The following is an 18,034-nucleotide window of genomic DNA, read 5'->3' on the forward strand; positions in this document are numbered from 1 at the left end:
GATGAGGGAATTGCTATAGGATCTTTGAAGGTTCCTTTGTGGCATCCTTGGACTGTGTAACCTTCCACTATATCAAGACCTCTTGTACAGTGTGTTGGTTGAAAAATTGGTCTCCTCTATGGAGGATGGCCATTGGCTACAACCAAGCGGAACTTTCTTTACCCACTTTTGAAAGGCAAGTTTGAATATGGAAATTAGAGCCGATCACTTTTTTCATGCAAGAGACATGAAAGATTAGATAGATTTTAGAGTGACTAGAAAGCTCCAATATGTAAGCCATTAACCCAATAGTAAGTAGGATAGTACTAATGGGGCTTTTGTCCAAAGACAACCTTCAAGGGAGTCAATCAAGTGGGGCAATGATAAGTTGTATTATATCCATTGTTGCTAACATCAGCATCGAGATAAAATCAGCAGAGGGTCTATAAAAGCAAAAAGTTGTAAAAATCGGGAAAATATTGGTAAAATCAGCAAACATTGACAAAATTATATATATATATATCACAGGGTTCGCTGAATTTGAACCCTAAGGTTCAAAATTCGGCAAACCCAAAAAAAAATTTCAAATTCGTTCAAGTTTGGCGAACCTAATGGTCAAACCTCAAATTCGAACCTCAAAGAATTCAAACCTCAATGAATTCAAACCTGAAGGCAAACCTAAAAACGAACCTAAAGACAAATTTTATAATTAAACAAACAAACAAAAAAAATTGGGGTTCGAGTTTAAATTTCAAGCAGCTTTTGTTAGTTGTTTTAAGGTTTAAGAGAAGAAACAAGGGCAACACACGGTTTTCTCTTATTCCACTTCCCGCCCATTAGTTTCCTGCGCTGGCCACTGGTTTGGCTTTATTTACCATGCCTGTCAATATATTTTCACAAGCCAAACTCAGTCTGAGTGTACTCGCTCTATTGTGCTCAGTGTTGCCACTACGTGGTGTATTCTCTACAATTTCCTCAATTCAATTTCTAGATGTTGCTTGTTCTCGCCGCTCGGAGCATGAAGTGAATTGTGGTAGTGATTTGTAGCTCGTGAGTTCTCCATGATTTTGAGATATAGTTCTATTGTAATTTGTATGTTTAAATTCTGATTATGTTTTAATTATGTGATTTTTTCCGAGATTATACGTATTTGACATTATACATATTCTTTTCTTTTAAATTTTGGAGATTGAAAATTTGGCCATTCCTTTTTGTATTTGCAAACTACTATGGTGTATGTTGACATTTTGATTTAACTAATGCCATTGATAATTAGATGCTATTATGATTAAGTTATTCATGTATGTTTACTAATAAGAATTCTTACTCATATAGCTTTATTGATTAATTTTGATATTTTATTATTTTATGTCGTATATATGTATATATATGTTGAAAAATATGTATAGTCAAATTTAATGTCGAACCTCATTGGAAAACTCGAATTCGAATCGAACTTAATCATTGCCGAACTTGAATTCGAACCCAAACCATGTGACATAGTATATATATATATATATATATATATTCATTTTTTTCAATTCAATAAAAATAAAAATAAATAAATAAAAACCATAGTGACTTAAATATCATCTTTTGATTATAAATATTTATATAAGAGAGGTGAATCCCATTGTAACAGTGATGTTTCTTTCTTAATATAATAGTGGTATTGCATGTATCTCAATCTCAACTGTCTAGGGTTTCAATGTTTAGTGATCTACCTCACATTCATAACAAAAGCTGCTTAGTACATCATCTATTTTTTTGCCTGTTCTAGAGCAGGTTAATCTCCAAAAAAGAAGTTTCTCAAATATCAATTTCAAGCATATTTACAAAGAACATGATAGGATTGCGGGCAGCTTATCAAAATAGGGAACACATCTTAATGTCTTCTAGAGATGCATACTCACGCAGATGAAGGGGTTTCCCCTCAAAATACCAGGCTCTTCATTTCTTAGGATCTCTCTGTTTTCAATTCTAGAAGGCTGTCTTCTTCAAAGTACATATAGCTTTTTGCTTTCATGGCCTGTATTCCCTGGATACTATGTTCTCTATGAACTTTTAACATGCTAGAATATATACACATTTTGTACAAATCTGCATAGGCTTTTTTGCTTTCAACTGGTAGGAGTAGTCCTGAAGAACCTTTGCAGACAATATGGCCTTCGTAATCATGTACAAAATTATCAATTTTCCCTTCAGTATTAAGTTACGAGTTTTTCTTTCAAAAAAAATATAATAATTACTATTACTTGGATACTAAGTTTAGATTATTTAGTTCATTCAATTCCAAGACTTGATTTTTCATTAAGCCATTAGGTGTACATTATTGAGTAGCCAAATCAGCAATGCTTGGAAAGGACTAAACCCTGTGTACTAGTTAGGTGGCAAAGCTCATTACCAGTGCTCTGCAATTTCAAATTTCTAGGTACAGTTATGATTTGCAGAACATTTAAAAGTTTATTTCTTACATATTTTGTTTCTTAATCACTCCAGGCATGTTCTGGGAAGGAAGAGAACCCAAGAGTATACACTGGTATTAGGGTGCTCCTGGGTTCGCCCATATGTGGGAATGTGCTCTTTACAGAGGGTACCTTCCCACCCACACCCTTCGCCATCCCCAACATACCAAGGATAGCAGGGAACATTCCCCATGACACTCCCATGCTCAGGGGAGCCATGGAGCACTAGAAGACACTCCAAGAGGAAAGGATCCAATACATGAGCTAGAAAAATTGTTGGAAACTTGACTATACTGAGAGGGGGGTGAATCAGTATAGTGCATTCATGGAGATCAATTTATTAACTTTCACTTTATTTTCGATGATTATCTGAACTATTAAATGACCAGCAGTACATCATATGAACAGCAGATTTAACATATAAACAGCATTTAAAATGTAAACCACGGCATAAAAATCAGCGCACGAAATCAACACACGTGCACACCAGATATAAGTGGAAGCCCACAGAGGGAGAAAACCACGAATTTGTTGTTGTTGTGATGCAAAGACAAGCTTCTGCTTCCGATATTACATCAGCTTTTGGAGGCTCCAACATTTTCTTTTTTGCAAAGCTACAACTTGCTCGGAAGCTCCTACTCCGTCTTTTACATTAATTTTTTGCATGCTTCTACCTACAGGAGGCTCCTATTTGTTCTGCAAGCTACAACTTGCTTGGAAGCTCCTACTTCCACTTCAACAGGCTTCAACTTGCTCTTTTCCAGGCTACTATCTGAAAGGAGACTACAATCCCCTTATGCATAAAAATTCAATGTGCTGGTTTACCTGGTCTTTGTCTCTGTTCTGAACTATGTTTTTGTTCTCTTTACAAATGCTTATCTTTGGCTCCTTCTCCTTATTTCTGCATCACCTCTGCTCCTCTTCCTCTTTCTCTTTGTACTAGGTAACTCACAAACTATGTCTCACCACAACTCAATCAACTCTCTAATCTATCAGCCTTCCAAAAGCACATATTTTTATAAACACGACTTGTTGACTGTTAGTATTCCATGCAGGAATATGAAGTGAAAAGCTTGTCTCTTTATATTCCATCTATTTGTTCCCAAATTCTTTCAACGTTTGAATATTAAAACAAATGAACTTCCAAATAATATTAAAATATTTAAATCAACCAAATCTAATGATTGCCTAAACCATGGATAAACCAATGTCAAGCGAACTTCCAATTAATGTAACTACGACAAAAAAATTGGAGAACATCAAAACATCTTTATGCACTTGCATCATCTCTGACCTCTGCAATATCTGCAACATACCTCTTTCAACTGACCTCTGCAACATAACCAGCTCAACCACATAGCCTTTAACATCACAACATATGCAAGCAGTACATCACAACATCTGACAAGCAACACACACTCAGCAACACCCTTTGCCATCAATGACAACGTCGCCAACAAAAATATCCAATTAATAGAGAAAAACATTTTCTGGGAAACTAAGAGAAACACCTGGGAAACATTCCCCTACAAACAGGACAGCAGATATGGAGCTAATGAAGTACTTGAAGCAGGGCAGAGCTATACAGAAGTAAAAATCCATTTCAAGAATGAATTATTCTGGGAAAGCAAAGGAAAAATCCTGAACAAACAGTCAGATTCTGCCTCATGTTAAAGCAACAAGGCTTTATAAATTCCTGAACCAAAAGAGGAGCAACATGCATCTGATAGAAATGGACACAGACATCTTATTCTTTTGGGTATAAACAATACTGGTCCAACTGGAACAATGTGCTTTAATCCTAAAGGGATTGGAATGGCCATGTTCGTTCACATTTGCTGCTCTTAATCTCTCAGCATTTGATCAGTACTAAGTAGCTAACACAGGATATTAATGGAATCTTGACAGATGCAAATAGTCATTAATTCCCATACTGATATATCAATTTATAAGTTACTTTCCTAATTGGAAAAGTAAATTAAAGCGATACTACATAAAAAACAGCACAAGATGAAAGGAAACACTGGAAGAAGCCATACTGCTAACCTCTTTCCAAGAATCTGCACTTTTATCCTTCAGCTTAGCCTCCATCGCTGCTTTTTGTTGTTGTACATGTTTCTCTCGAACTTCAAGCTTCTGCAATGCATCAATGTACTCTTTCTGATAACTTGATTTTTCTGCAGCCATTTTCTGCAATAGCAGACAATGTATCATGTCCAAATGTCTTCAAATATACACAATGACAAAAAATAAATAATAGACAACAAATATCCCAGATGACTAAGCTACATATTCTCTCAAGATATAATGCAACACAATAAAATAAGTTGTACATGTATTTAATTTTATACAAGGTGTTCTTCATGTTTGATAAAGAAGAATCAATGAGACATATCATTAATTCTATGACACATCATCCTTCTTGCATTTAGTAATCATTTTCCTAACTACAATGAAATCTTTTACACTAACATCTAATTGTAACCAGAAATCATTCTACTAGCATTTAATACGCCACATATCCACAAATATATATACATATACGAGAGAATGCTTAACCATACAAGAGGGTATTAGTAAACCAACATAGTCCTTTTCTCATATCTATGCAGAGGACATGCAAAGCAGGGCTATACAAAAAATTCAGATGCCATTGAATGTTAAAAAAAGAAAATTTACATAAGCTTCTCTCATGAACGGTCACCTAACAAATGACCCTCCATGCTCTTTAAAGAGAGATCATGGACCAATCGGGTGTTAAGCCACAGATCATGTGTCGGTAATACCGAGGAGAGAATAAACTGTCGGATCACTTCATGTCTAGAACATATCGTGACCGTTAGATTGTAAGTTACAAAAAGTACATAGTAAAGAAGCACACTTTACCTAACTATACACGGCCAAGTTATACTTAACTATTTCCTATGTGTTGGAATATCCTAACATCCCCCCTTAAGAACAACTTGGGACAGGATTGAAGGATGTACAAAGATGACACAATAGGAGAAGGAAGGAGGCATTAGAGCCTATACCCCCTTAGTGAAAACTTCCTGAACTCCAACCATAAATCGAATTTCTCTATGAGAGGCTTTGTAAAGATGTCTGCAACTTGATCATCGGTTGAACAATATTGCACTTCAAGAACATGGTCATGAATGAGCTTTCTGATGAAGTGCATGTGTAGTTCAATGTGTTTGTTGCGCTGATGTTGAACTGGATCATTGCATAGTTGAATGGCACTTTGATTATCACACCAAAGTGTAGTCGGATGTTGCTGCTGAAAACCAAACTCTGACAGGATCTGACGAAGCCACAGGGCTTCCTTACTAGCTTCTGCAGCACCACGATACTCTACTTCTGCTGAAGAAAGAGAAATGGTACTTTGTTTCTTGCAAGCCCATGTAATAGGTCCAGAACCAAGAGTGAAGACATAACCTGCAGTAGACTTCCGATCATTAGGGTCACCAGCCCAATCGGAATCAGTGAAACCAACCAATAGAGGAGATGCTTCTGCACTGTAATGAATCCCAAACTGAATTATACCTCGAACATAACAAAGTATTCTTTTAGCTGTTTTCCAATGACTTTCATGTGGGTTTGCATAAACCAAGCAATAAGGCCAACAGCAAAGGAAAGGTCGGGACAGGTATGGGTCAGATACAAAAGTTTTCAAGCATGTTGATGGTATAAGGTAACATCAACTTTAGGGGAAGTACAAGTGACTGAAATTTTGGCTCCAGACTGAAAGGGAGAAGGGGCTGGCTTATAGTCTTCCATGTGAAAGTGGCGTAGAAGATCACAGGCATACTTGGACTATGAAAGGGAAATACCTTCTTTGGATTGCAAGACTTGAAGACCAAGAAAATAATGCAAGTGTCCTAAGTCTATCATTTCAAACTGCTTTTTAAGGCGAGACTTCACATGGTTTATAAGGTTGGGATCACTACCAGTAAGGATAAGATCATCAACATAAAGAACAAGAATGATAAAAGACTTACCCACTTTCTTGGTGTAGACAGTATTGTCAGAATGACACCTAAAAAAGCCAGTATCTAAAAGAAATCTATCCATTTTGGCATACCAAGCTCAAGGGGTTTGCTTGAGACCATAAAGGGATTTCTTAAGCCGACATACAAGGCTGGAGTCTGTTTGTATAAAGCCAGGAGGTTGTTCCATATAGATTTCTTCATGCAAGTCCCCATGCAAGAAGGCGGATTTAACATCCATCTGATGGACTTCCCATTTGAAAGAGGCGGCAAGAGAAAGAACAAGGGGGATAGAGTTCATTTTGGCAACAGGGGAGAAGGCTTCAGTATAGTCAATGCCTTCAACTTGTGAAAAACCCTTAGCAACAAGACGAGCTTTATGTTTATCAACTTTTCCATCTGATCCAAACTTGGTTCTGTAAACCCATTCGCATCTAACAAATTTGTGTCCCTTTGGAAGAGGTACAAGGTCCCATGTATCATTTGCCAATAGTGAACAATATTCTTCAATCATAGTTGCGTCCCAATCTGGATGGCCTGAAACTTCTACAAAGGTGTCAAAATCATAATTCTCTAAAGCTTGAGCCAGTAAAGAAGAGGCTCTATCAAACTGAGAACGTTTGTGACGCTGATCTGTAGGATCACTTGCAAGAGACCTGCTGCATCTCGAGTAGCGTGGACCCATTTTTGAAGCTGAGGAGCTGAAGGAGGATCCCGAGAAGGTGGGGGAGGATTATCATCCTCGCTGTTATCATCTAAAGAAGAAATATTTTCAGAAGTAGAAGGGATAGAGAGAGGTGGCACATTCGCCGAACTAGGCTCATAGGCGATTATATTTTCAGCGAAATCTACATCTCTTCTAATAATAAAATTTTTGGATTTAGGTGGAATAAGTCTATATCCTTTGACACCTTCAGAATATCCAACAAATATACATTTTTAACTCTTAGGTTCTAAGGTTTTATGTTTCTCATCTGGAATATGGGCCCATGCTTCACGTCCAAAAACACGAAAGTGACTTACATTTGGTTTAATTGAGCTCCATGCTTCTTCTGGAGTGATATTGATTAAAACTTTAGTAGGAGTGCGATTTACTATGTAATTTGCACAGTTAATTGCTTCTGCCCAAAAATTAAGACTAAGTCCTTTAGATTGAAGCATACAATTAGCCATTTCCTTTAAGGTGTGATTCTTCCTTTCAGCTACACAATTTTGCTGTAGAGTATATGGAACAGTATGTTGCAATTGAATTCCATGCTCAATGGAAAAGTTGATGAATTTGTTGTTAACATATTCTCCGCCATTATCAAATCGTAGCTTGAGAACTTGATGTCCAGATTGTTCCTCAACAAAGGCCTTAAAGGCCAAGAACATGTTAAAAACTTCACTCTTGAGTTTTAAGAAGTATATCCAAGTGCGTTTAGAGAAATCATCAATGAAAGTTAAGAAATACTTGTAGCCAAAGAATGAAACAACTGGAAGTGGACCACATAAATCACTATGCACAAGCTATAAAGGGGTTGAGGCATGCCAAGAGGCATGTTTTCCAAAACTATCCTGATGATGTTTTCCGAGCACACATCCGGAACAAACACCATCTCTGCAAAATACCACAGGAAGACTTGTCACCATAGTTTTACTTTTTTTACATAGATTTTAAAGGGAGCGGTAGTTTAAGTGACCAAATAGCTCATGCCAAAGTTTGCTCACTTTATCATTATGAGCAACAAATACCGACAGAAGAGTTGATGACCCAAAGTTGTTAAACTTATACAACCTTGTAGAATCATCAACAATGCCGGTAGCTAAAATCTGTCTAGCATCTCTTAGGTCCTTAATTACAATATCATGAGGTGAAAATTCAACGATTTTACCTTCACCTGAATGAGTTATCTGATATATAGATAGAAGGTTGCAGGATAAGGTAGGAACACATAATACATCATTAAATTGACCATTGTCTAGATGAATAGTTCCAGTCCCTACAACACTAAGAGATCTATCATCACCAACATATATATTTTTGGTGTTACAATCATTTAAAGAAGAAAACATGGCTTTGTTTTTGGCCATGTGATAAGAAGCTCCAGAATCAATGAGCCACTCATGAGAATGAGGAAGAAGATATATTTAGTGCATAACCAAGCCGAAATACTTGACAACCACATGCAGAAAGTGTTATTCCTGAAGATGAAGTTGAAGTTGAAGAGTGCTCCAAATGGATGTTATGCTTCTTCATTGCTGCTTCCAAGGCTTCCATCTTCTTAAAGCAGTTGGATTCTAAGTGGCCATCTCAATTACAAAAGTTGCAATGTCTATCAGTCTTCTTCCCTTCGTTTTTATTTGCCTTATCATTTTGTTGAATTGATTTTTCATTTTGAGACTGAAATTGCTTAGGACTCTTGTTTGGTTTAGGACCATTCTTTTTAGGATACTTCTTCTTAGGATTCTTTAAATTTGGTTGTTGCTAGGTTACTAAGGCTTCCTTAGAAGAGTTTTCAGTATTAAGAAGACCAAGATGTAAGAGTTTTTCTTGCTCTTTTTTTAAAGAATCACAAAAAGCGTCAAAAAAATGGGACTTGTAGGCTTGTGCTTGAAAAATAAAGGCTTCTCTAGTAGAATGGAAGGTGGAAACAAACACAGAGTAGGTTGGTCCTAACTTAGTAAGAATGGAATAGATAAAGCTACCATCTTCTTTCTTAACCTTAACACCTTCCAAGAGAAGTCTAAGGGTCTTGAACTTGGACAAAAAATCTTCAATGGAAGAAAAAATATTGGGGTCCAACGTAAGCAACTCATTTTCGAGTTGATGGGCTCTAATTTCATTTTTTATTCCAAAAACTTTATTGAGTTGTTTCATTGCTTCATCAGGGGTATCAAGTTTTGCGATATGGAACCTAAGGTCCGGAGAAATAGACATCCCTATCAACCCACGTGCTTAATCTTGCTTATTTTGTCATTTGACTGCCTTATCTTCATCTTTAGGTTTAGATTCTTGCCTTGAGGCTATTCTATAAAGACCTTTACTTCTAAGTAAATCCACAATGTAGGACAATCATTAGAAGTAGTTGGTATTGTCAAGAATAACTCGGCATGGACTTTCCATTTTAACAGAAATTGAAGCTATAGATGCTGAAACTAAGTGTTCTAATGGAAAGATCTCGAAAAATTAGGTTGATTCAAAAAAACGGCACTGAAAACGACTTCCAGATGAAAAAGTTATGACTTTTTGAAGAAAAGTTGTTGAAGATGCCGATGAAGTACGTGAATGTTCGAAAGTGAATGATAATGTTATATTTATAAAAAAAAAAAAAAATCCCCCTTTCCAAACTTATCTAATTAGCTCACTTTTAAAGAAGATTATTTTATGTAACCCACTTTTATAAATAAGTGAAAATCACTTTTACTATGGTACTTTATTAGCTACCCACTAAATTGTAACTTAAATAAAAGATAAAGTGACTTTAGAATTATAAGTGACTCACTTTTTATAATGGGTGAGAACACTTTTACATAAAGTAACTTTAAAACATAAGTTACAGGTGCTTTTTGAAAAAGTAACTCAACAAAAAGTAAGACTTTGAACCCAAGGCCTCTATTCTCATAAAGTAACTTTGGACCAAATGAGCTAGTTTAAAAGGTTAGTAATTTTTGGAAAAGAGGAAGGGGTTTTTTAACTCACGAAGCTTTGGGGTGCATGCTTACTTGAAAAACCCCATTTTGTCTACAAAACAAAGAAAACCACACAACCCAAAACGAACATGAAAATTAAAAAAAAAACAAATCTTACAACTTAAAGTTAGATTTCATCGGAAACTAAATATTTTCCTCAATGTTTCTGATTTTCTGAGATCACACTAAGGCACGGCGGAAAAGATCATACGCATGAGAAAAATCCTTTCTTTTTATTTCTGATTTGCCCAGATCGCACAAAGTCGCAGGGCAAAGAGCTTACACAGAAATGAAAGGTATAGATGCAGTAATAAAAACACAAAGATAAATAAACCGAAATAAATAGAGATAAATAACTAAAACTGCAAATAAAGATTGTATACCTCCAGATCTTAAAAATGACATAGCTAGGGCTACCGTAAACCTTTTCACGTGAAACGAAAGGGGTTCCTCATTGGAACAGATGCTCCTAACACATGTCATGTCCCTTCTCAAACACATTTGTAACAGGGTGTTTCCACACATTTTTGCACAATTTTGGCTAAGGGAAAGAACCCATCACTTTCGACTTAGGGACTTAGGAGGAAATTCGACTTAATTAGGTTGCCAGTGGAAGGTGGGGGCCACCCACGTGGGAATTCGAACTAGGCCATTCAAATGTTTTGGATGGAATTTGAAGTGCTGGATGGAGGAGCCCACATGAGGCAAGGAAGGCCCACAAAGATAAAAGGAGGAGAGAGCTCTCATTTGGATTCATTATTACACTTTGTAATCAAAAATACTTGATTGTTCGCTCTGCTATTTAGCTGAGTCAACCGGCTGTTTAGCCACGAATCTCTCAAGCGGGAGATTCAACCTCTCCTTTGGGGGACCATCCGTGCCCGCCCTAGAGAGGCAGTTCCATAAGTATTTCAGGAGTTTGGGAGTGTGTACAGGACTACCATTCAGCCACAACAAGGAGTGTGTATTTTTGGCTAGCTGAAAAATACGCAGGGGGAGTTTGGAGCTATCAGTGATCAAGCATTTGTCAGGAGAGTTATAGGATTGGGAGAGCAAAAAAGGGTCAGTTTTCTCTTGTGAGTTTTGGAGCCAACAGAGCCAGGATCTCAGCAATTCAATTTCCAGTTACCCGAGGCCTGCGCAGAGAGCCACCATAAGGCTCGCGTGGGAGTTGGAGGAAGGAATTGTAGAGTTGGATCTGGCCGGGAAAAGTAGGAGATCACTTGGAGGGCCATTTGAGGAGGATTGCTGGAGTTGGGAGAGGAAAGGTTGACAGGATCAGTCTAAGCAACAGAATTTGAAATTGCAGGAGGGCCAAGCTATGAAAGGTCAATTTTTAAATGTTGGAACCAAGGGAAACCCTTTCTAGGTTTTTCTGGGTTTTGGGCAAGGATCACACTCCTGATTTTATAGAATTTTCTAGGCAGATCTAAGGGGTCAAATGGGGGTCCCAACTCAACCAGCAGCTAAAGGAGCTAAGGGGAATTTTAGCCAATTCCTTCGTAAGACTTTATGGATTTAAGCCAAGGAGCAAGGAGTTGAAATCTCATAATTTTTTTAGCACGGGAAACAGTGATTCCAGCCCTTCGAAGTCAGCAGACAAAGTAGTTTTCTAGGGCAGTGCAGTTTAGTTTGGTGCAGCTTCAGCGTTTTCTCACCTAAATTTTGTCAAGCTTGTCCATTGAGACAAGCCCAGGTGCACCATTCTATTTTACTGTTGTATTTTGTTCCTGAAAAAGTAATAAAATGGCTCAACGGTTCTCTATTTCCAGTGTTTCCATGGGCACTTAATGTATATTTCGTTTTTCTGATTGCTGGATTGTTTGCAAGCTTTGTATATCACTTACATTCATGTTTAGAATCATTACAACAAAATAGAGCAGTCCTCTCGGCCCGAAAGCGATCAGAAACAGTAGATCTAGGAAACGACATTCGGTTGCAGTTGTACCGACTTCAGATTTGGATCACCAACAAATGCGGCGCTCAAATAGCTCTGATACCATGTAGGAATTTACAGGGTAATTTCCTCAGATAGAACACCAAAGGACACCGCTCACAAACAGATCATAGATCAATACACCAATATTCTTGACGTGGTTAAAACCCTCAAAGAGGGAAAAAATCCACGGCCTTGGCCAACGCGGCCACTTCAGACAATTTATTAATGTAAAAGAAAGAAAATTTACATAAGCTTCTCTCATGAACGGTCACCTTACAAATGACCCTCCATGCTCTTTAAATAGAGATCATGGACCAATCGGGTGTTAAGCCACGGATCAAGTTACAGTAATACCGAAGAGAGAATGAACCGTCGGATCACTTCATGTCTAGGACATATCGTGACCGTCCGATTGTAAGTTACAAAAAGTACATAGTAAAAAACAAACTTTACCTAACTATACACTAGACCAAGCTATACTTAACTATTTCCTATGTGTCAGAATATCCTAACAGTCGTGACGTTAAGTTACTTATTGTTGGGGGAAAGATCATGTTCTAGCCTTTTTAGCTTGTGTCAGCAAGGATTTCCCTGATACTCCTATTGTTCGCATGGTGAAATCACTTTGAATTTGATATACTTATTTTTTATAAAGAGTAATATATGAAACATTTTTAGGAAAAAGCAATGTTCCATCGAGTTTCTGAGAAGGGGAAGCGCGGGAGCGGAGATACGCAGAAGGGGGACATATATAAGCAACCCAAAAATTTAGGGAAATTTCAAGGAAACGAGGGGATGTCAAAGTCATAAAAATTATAAAATTATGAAAAGCTTGGTATATAAAAATAAAAAATAAAATCTCAACAATATGTCAATAACTAAATAGTAAATCTTAATAATTATTAAATGTACATCTAAATTTAAATTCAACATTTCGTATTAGACTATTATGAATTATCATTTTTGCAATGTACATCTAAAGTAAATTGTATCCATCATTTGACATTATGCAATGTTCCATCTAAATTCATCATTTGGCATTATGCAAGGTACATCTATTAAATTCATTATTTGACAATTGAAATTATGCCATGCACATATAAAAGTAAATTCATCATATCACAATGACATTATGTTGAAGTCTAATAACCATAGAATACTAAACTAAAAGTAAACATAGAAAGCAATGAAATAGTAAATTTCTCAAAAAGAACTAAATAATAAATACTAAAATAGTCAAGGACTCAGTCATCAGTATCTAGAGTCAAAAGTTCAAAAATGGAAAAATGAAAAGCGTTTGGGTGTCTCCCTTGCATCCCCCTGCCCCCACTACAAGGGAAACGCATTCCCTCACTAGGGGAACGTTTCCCCCAGAGTTTCCCCATGTTTCCCCAAAAGGGGGATGTGGGGAAAAGTTTCCTCGGGAGTTTCCCCATCCCAGGAGCGTGGGGGAGCGAGGGGGTGAGGAGTGCATCCCCGTGTAATAACGGGAAAAACAAATTACAGATCAACAAACTTCATAATTTGCCAAAGCTACACTGTTTAGGTTCACTCGAATATGTTGATCATGCTGTATCAATACAGCAACTGCCAATATGACTGAATCATGTTAGTATGAGCTACAGCCTACAAGATAGGAATCACCGAAGGAACACCCTAAAGGAAGCTTAATGAAGAAGCATCATAGGAGAAAAAATCATTCAAGCACAACATCCTTTTCCCTACTCATACTTTGAAAAAATGTTTTGGGAAAGGTCTTGTGATGAACCTAATTATCAGGGAATCCAAATTATCAGGGAAAGTCAAAATCTGAAAGTAGCAAAATCAATCTAGGAATAAAGTCCCCACACATGTGACACTTCAAAAACTTTAATTTGTACCCTTCATTAAGTACACCTAAATGCCCATTGCTCATTTTAGTTATAAATTTCTTTGACCAGTTAAGGAGCAGCACAAAAGCTAGAAAATGAATAAACCTCTAATGCACTAGAAAGTTTATTTTGTGCCTCGATGGCACAGTCCTGTGCTTCTCTGACTATTCTATCCCGCTCTTCTTCAGCATTCTGCAAAGCCTTAGCATTCCTTTCATTCTCAGCAATCAACTTCTCAATCTGTATCTCATATCTTCTACAAAGGCTTTTGTAATCGAATTCCTCCCTGAGCTTTACCATGTTCTCAACTTTCATTGCCTGCAACATTGCCAATTGAGATTTATAATTATCAACTGACTACTGTTTATGTCAAGCTAAAAGTTAATCCAAAATACCTGTTTAATAATCAACTGTTGCAAAATAGAAGAAAATCATGCACCCAGTAGCCTTTGCTTCAACTTTTGTTGAGGCCTATTTCATCTATTTGGAATATCTTTTATACTGTAAAACTCACTAATATCACGATGCTTTACAGTTTTGACACACAAACTACAGATGCATAAAAAAGTGAGGTAGCAAGTGAACATAGTTGGAACAAAATAAGTAGACTGCACCAAAATCTGAAGAGGGGCTAGAACCATAGAGTTGGAAGACACAGATTACACAATCCAAGCATGTATTAGACTTCAAATAAATGTAACAAGTTTACTAGATCAGTTATAGCACATAAAAAACACAAAATTTCTAATTGTCTTAAATCTAAAAGGTAAAATGAAAAGATTGTCACTTTCTTGCTCAAGGTAAGAATCTGTTTACATGAGCCTTGAACTGTGAACAAAAGCATTGACCGTCATGTCTAATACTTGCATGCAGACACATTGTGAAGCTATAGTCAGACCTGCACAGCATATAGCCAGAACAGAAATGAAGCCTCAACAGCATATTCAAGGACACTCACCCTTTGTCCAAAACTTATGGTACTTGCTGTCTCTCCTCGATGACGTGGTGAAGGCCCAACTGTCACAACCAATGAAGTCCTTGCAGTTCCTGAGATAGAAAGCAATATGATAATGTATTTATATTTATAATGCATTCAACACAAAAATCCAGTAGTAAGGCAAGGTTAGGATTAGGCATAACATGCATGCATTGCAGAAAAAAAATAATAGTATGCGTGTCAGAGCAGCTATTTGCTACTAGGAAAGAATAGCTTACTAAGGCATGACAGACAAGGTCACTTATTGCCATACAACTAGGCCTAAATAAACGAAAGATAAATGCTCTTCAGCAATACACAATAGAGCCTGGGGAATTTTTCATTCCTGCCATGAACCATAAATATCAAAAAAAATGCTTCAGAAAAGCAAGACAACATCTGACTGAAAAGTTGACAGAAATGAAGAGGAATTCTAGAATTAAAAAAGATAAATGAACCCAAAAACTTTCACAGAAGGAAACAGGCCAAATATATAATGCAACAAATTTCAAACAACAATATATCAATTATGCATAATCCTAGTTCTACTGTCCATTAGGGAAATTCATTTGCAGAACCAAGAAAAAAGACACGTAAATTTGCTATTCAATAATACAAAAGAATGTAACAACTGGACTATAACAAACCTCCAAATGAATCACGAAGCAATCTTGTCAGCTTTGAATCTCGAATAGGTACATGTGAACTGCTCTCTGCAAGAGCATTAATGCACTTTCCTAGAGCACTTAAAGATAAATTGATGGATTTGGCTTCCTCTAATGCATGCCCTTCACTTCCTGGATCAAACAAAGTACCAATGTTCCTACAACGTCAGGAAAACAATTTTGTAAAAAGATCATACTCAAACACCAACACATTTAAGATAAACCTTAATAACTTCAATGAGACCGGTGATGTTAACTGCCACAACTAAATCGGTGGTAATGAGGCTTGATGACATATATACTTGAAAATGCAATAATCAGAGATTAGGCTGGAATATCTGCACAGTAAAAAAATCCATACAAATGACTCTTATTTTTATATTTAAAAGAAAGTTGAACTTTTGTCCAAAATCCATACTAGGATTGGAAGGTTTCCAATGTGAGAAGACCATTAGCCTCTTAAAAATGGTCAGTATGCTTGTGGACAGGGATCACATATCAATCCCAAGGGCACAATTCAGCAAGAGCAAATAATTAAACAAATGTTGCAAGTAAGGTAAGGGCCTGCGAAACAAACATCTTGCTAGGAATGAACTTGAATTTTTTTGTCATTCTCAGATGGACAAGAGTAGTCAATAGGGCCAATCGACATAACATATATGGTACAACCCATGAGGAAGTACCTAAAGAATTTGGAGGTCCACAAGTCGAGCAAGTCAGCTGGCCATTGCTTGACAAAGGGTGAGAAATGAACAACTCGAACAAAGGGAGAGGAACTTGAGTTTCTAGACCACAAGGGAAAGGAGGAGAAACTTAAGTCGCTAGACCATAAGGGAGAGGGCTAGGAATGAAGTCACTCAACCTACAACAGTAGGGGAGGTCAGGGAACTTTTAGTTACTCAATTGACCTGATCATAGGGAGATAAATGATCTTTAGTCACTCAAGTTTCAACCAGTGAGAGAGGAAAATAGTTGCTCGACCAAATATTACAAAATAATGTAAGAAAAGACAAGAAATGAAATGGAAAGAGATGTATATTAATGTCCACCAAAGGCCAAATAGGTTAAAGAAACTAGGGAATATAGCAAGCGTTATTGCCAAAACAATTTAAAAATCAGGGCATGCATGAAGCACCCCTAAAGAGACAAGAATGAGTACAAATGAAATGACAAAGCAAACAAGTATATTGTTTAAAAGTTAAAACCTAGAAGATGGACCATAAGAGATAAGGAGTCCCCAAAGAGACAGTCCTGAAAAAGAGGTACATCATACTTGACCTAGTCTACTCATCGTCTGAATCAATAGAGCAAAATGCAAATGTTAACAAGAAGTCACTGCCAAATAATGTCCTTTTGTAACAGGCCTAGACTGATGGGGATCTGGGAAGAGTAATTTTCAGTGGCATCAAAATGCTCCTAAAAATAGAATGAAGTATATCATTGTAAAAAATATGGCATGCATCTACTGCATGCTTCAAAAGCAGCCCAATAATGTGATGCCTGAGACATATTTACTTAGAAGGATACACCATGTCAGGCATAACTATGAATTAAAAAAATGAGCTTTACCAAAGCCAAGAACAAGCTTGACTGGAATTTCACACTAGATATGCTCTCTTATATTTGGAAGTTTTTCTTACTTGAGATTTCAGCACTATCTTTTTGAATGCCTCAACCAATGTATGCGTCAATGGCAACATATTGGATGTGAATTTACTCCAAAGACGCATTAGGCAAGGGTGTCACTTGGCTCCTTAATAATATTTTATTACAACAGACGCTTTAGATTGCAACATTTGCCTTGAAATCACCATGAAGCATGTTGAAACTTGAGATTTATAGGGGTCAATAGAGGAATCAATGGAACCAAATCTCACACAGATTCTGAAATAGCCCCCTCGTACGTGTACTAGAGAGAAATAGCTCTATTGTGTTTGAGGAGGAGAGCAAAAGCGAAGTACAAGTGATGAAAACAGAAATACAAAAGTGCCCCCAAGAGAAAGATGCCAATCACAAGAGAGGGTGCCAAAACTAAGTGCTGGTAAGATTATAATATGTTGTACTTTAGATAAGATGATACAAACAAGAGCTTGAGCTGTGTATTTATACACTAAGTGAGGCATCTCTTCAAGACGGGGTTGAGGGCCCACAAAGCAAAGGCACACACCCAAAAAGGGTTATTAAGCCTGCATATCTAGTTTGACTAAATCATCCTAAACCAAGAAACCAGATAAACAATAAATGAAATAAAATATGGTCTTAAGCATAGTAATTAAGTCAAATGACATGCTGACATGGAACACAGAGGATGCAGAAATATGAGTGTCCGACATGAGACACAATTACTGAATTACACATACAAAAATGAAATATAAACAAAGATTCAAAAATACTTTGGACTTCAAAACTAAAACATTTACAATTTTACATGATAATGATACAAACTCAATCATACAACTTTTGCTCTTGAGCCTGCAGTCT

General features: G+C 36.9%; 1 protein-coding gene across 2 annotated transcripts in view; it reads right to left on the reverse strand.

Annotated features, from left to right (window-relative positions):
* LOC149218395 (kinesin-like protein KIN-UB) overlaps positions 1 to 18,034 on the reverse strand; it is a 177,341-nt gene that overhangs the window by 114,185 nt on the left and 45,122 nt on the right. For both annotated transcript variants that reach the window (XM_089383936.1, XM_089383935.1), the window contains exons 7-10: positions 15,536 to 15,685; positions 14,871 to 14,959; positions 14,018 to 14,230; positions 4,491 to 4,634 (exon numbers count right to left, since the gene is read on the reverse strand). In XM_089383936.1, coding sequence (XP_089240062.1) covers positions 4,491 to 4,634; positions 14,018 to 14,230; positions 14,871 to 14,959; positions 15,536 to 15,685 — 596 coding nt within the window. The remainder of the gene's footprint in view (positions 1 to 4,490; positions 4,635 to 14,017; positions 14,231 to 14,870; positions 14,960 to 15,535; positions 15,686 to 18,034) is intronic.

The sequence above is a fragment of the Pinus tabuliformis genome, chromosome Q (genome assembly GCF_031772625.1).
Source record: "Pinus tabuliformis cultivar Carrire ecotype Pingquan chromosome Q, CPIR1, whole genome shotgun sequence".
Taxonomy (NCBI): Eukaryota; Viridiplantae; Streptophyta; class Pinopsida; order Pinales; family Pinaceae; genus Pinus; species Pinus tabuliformis.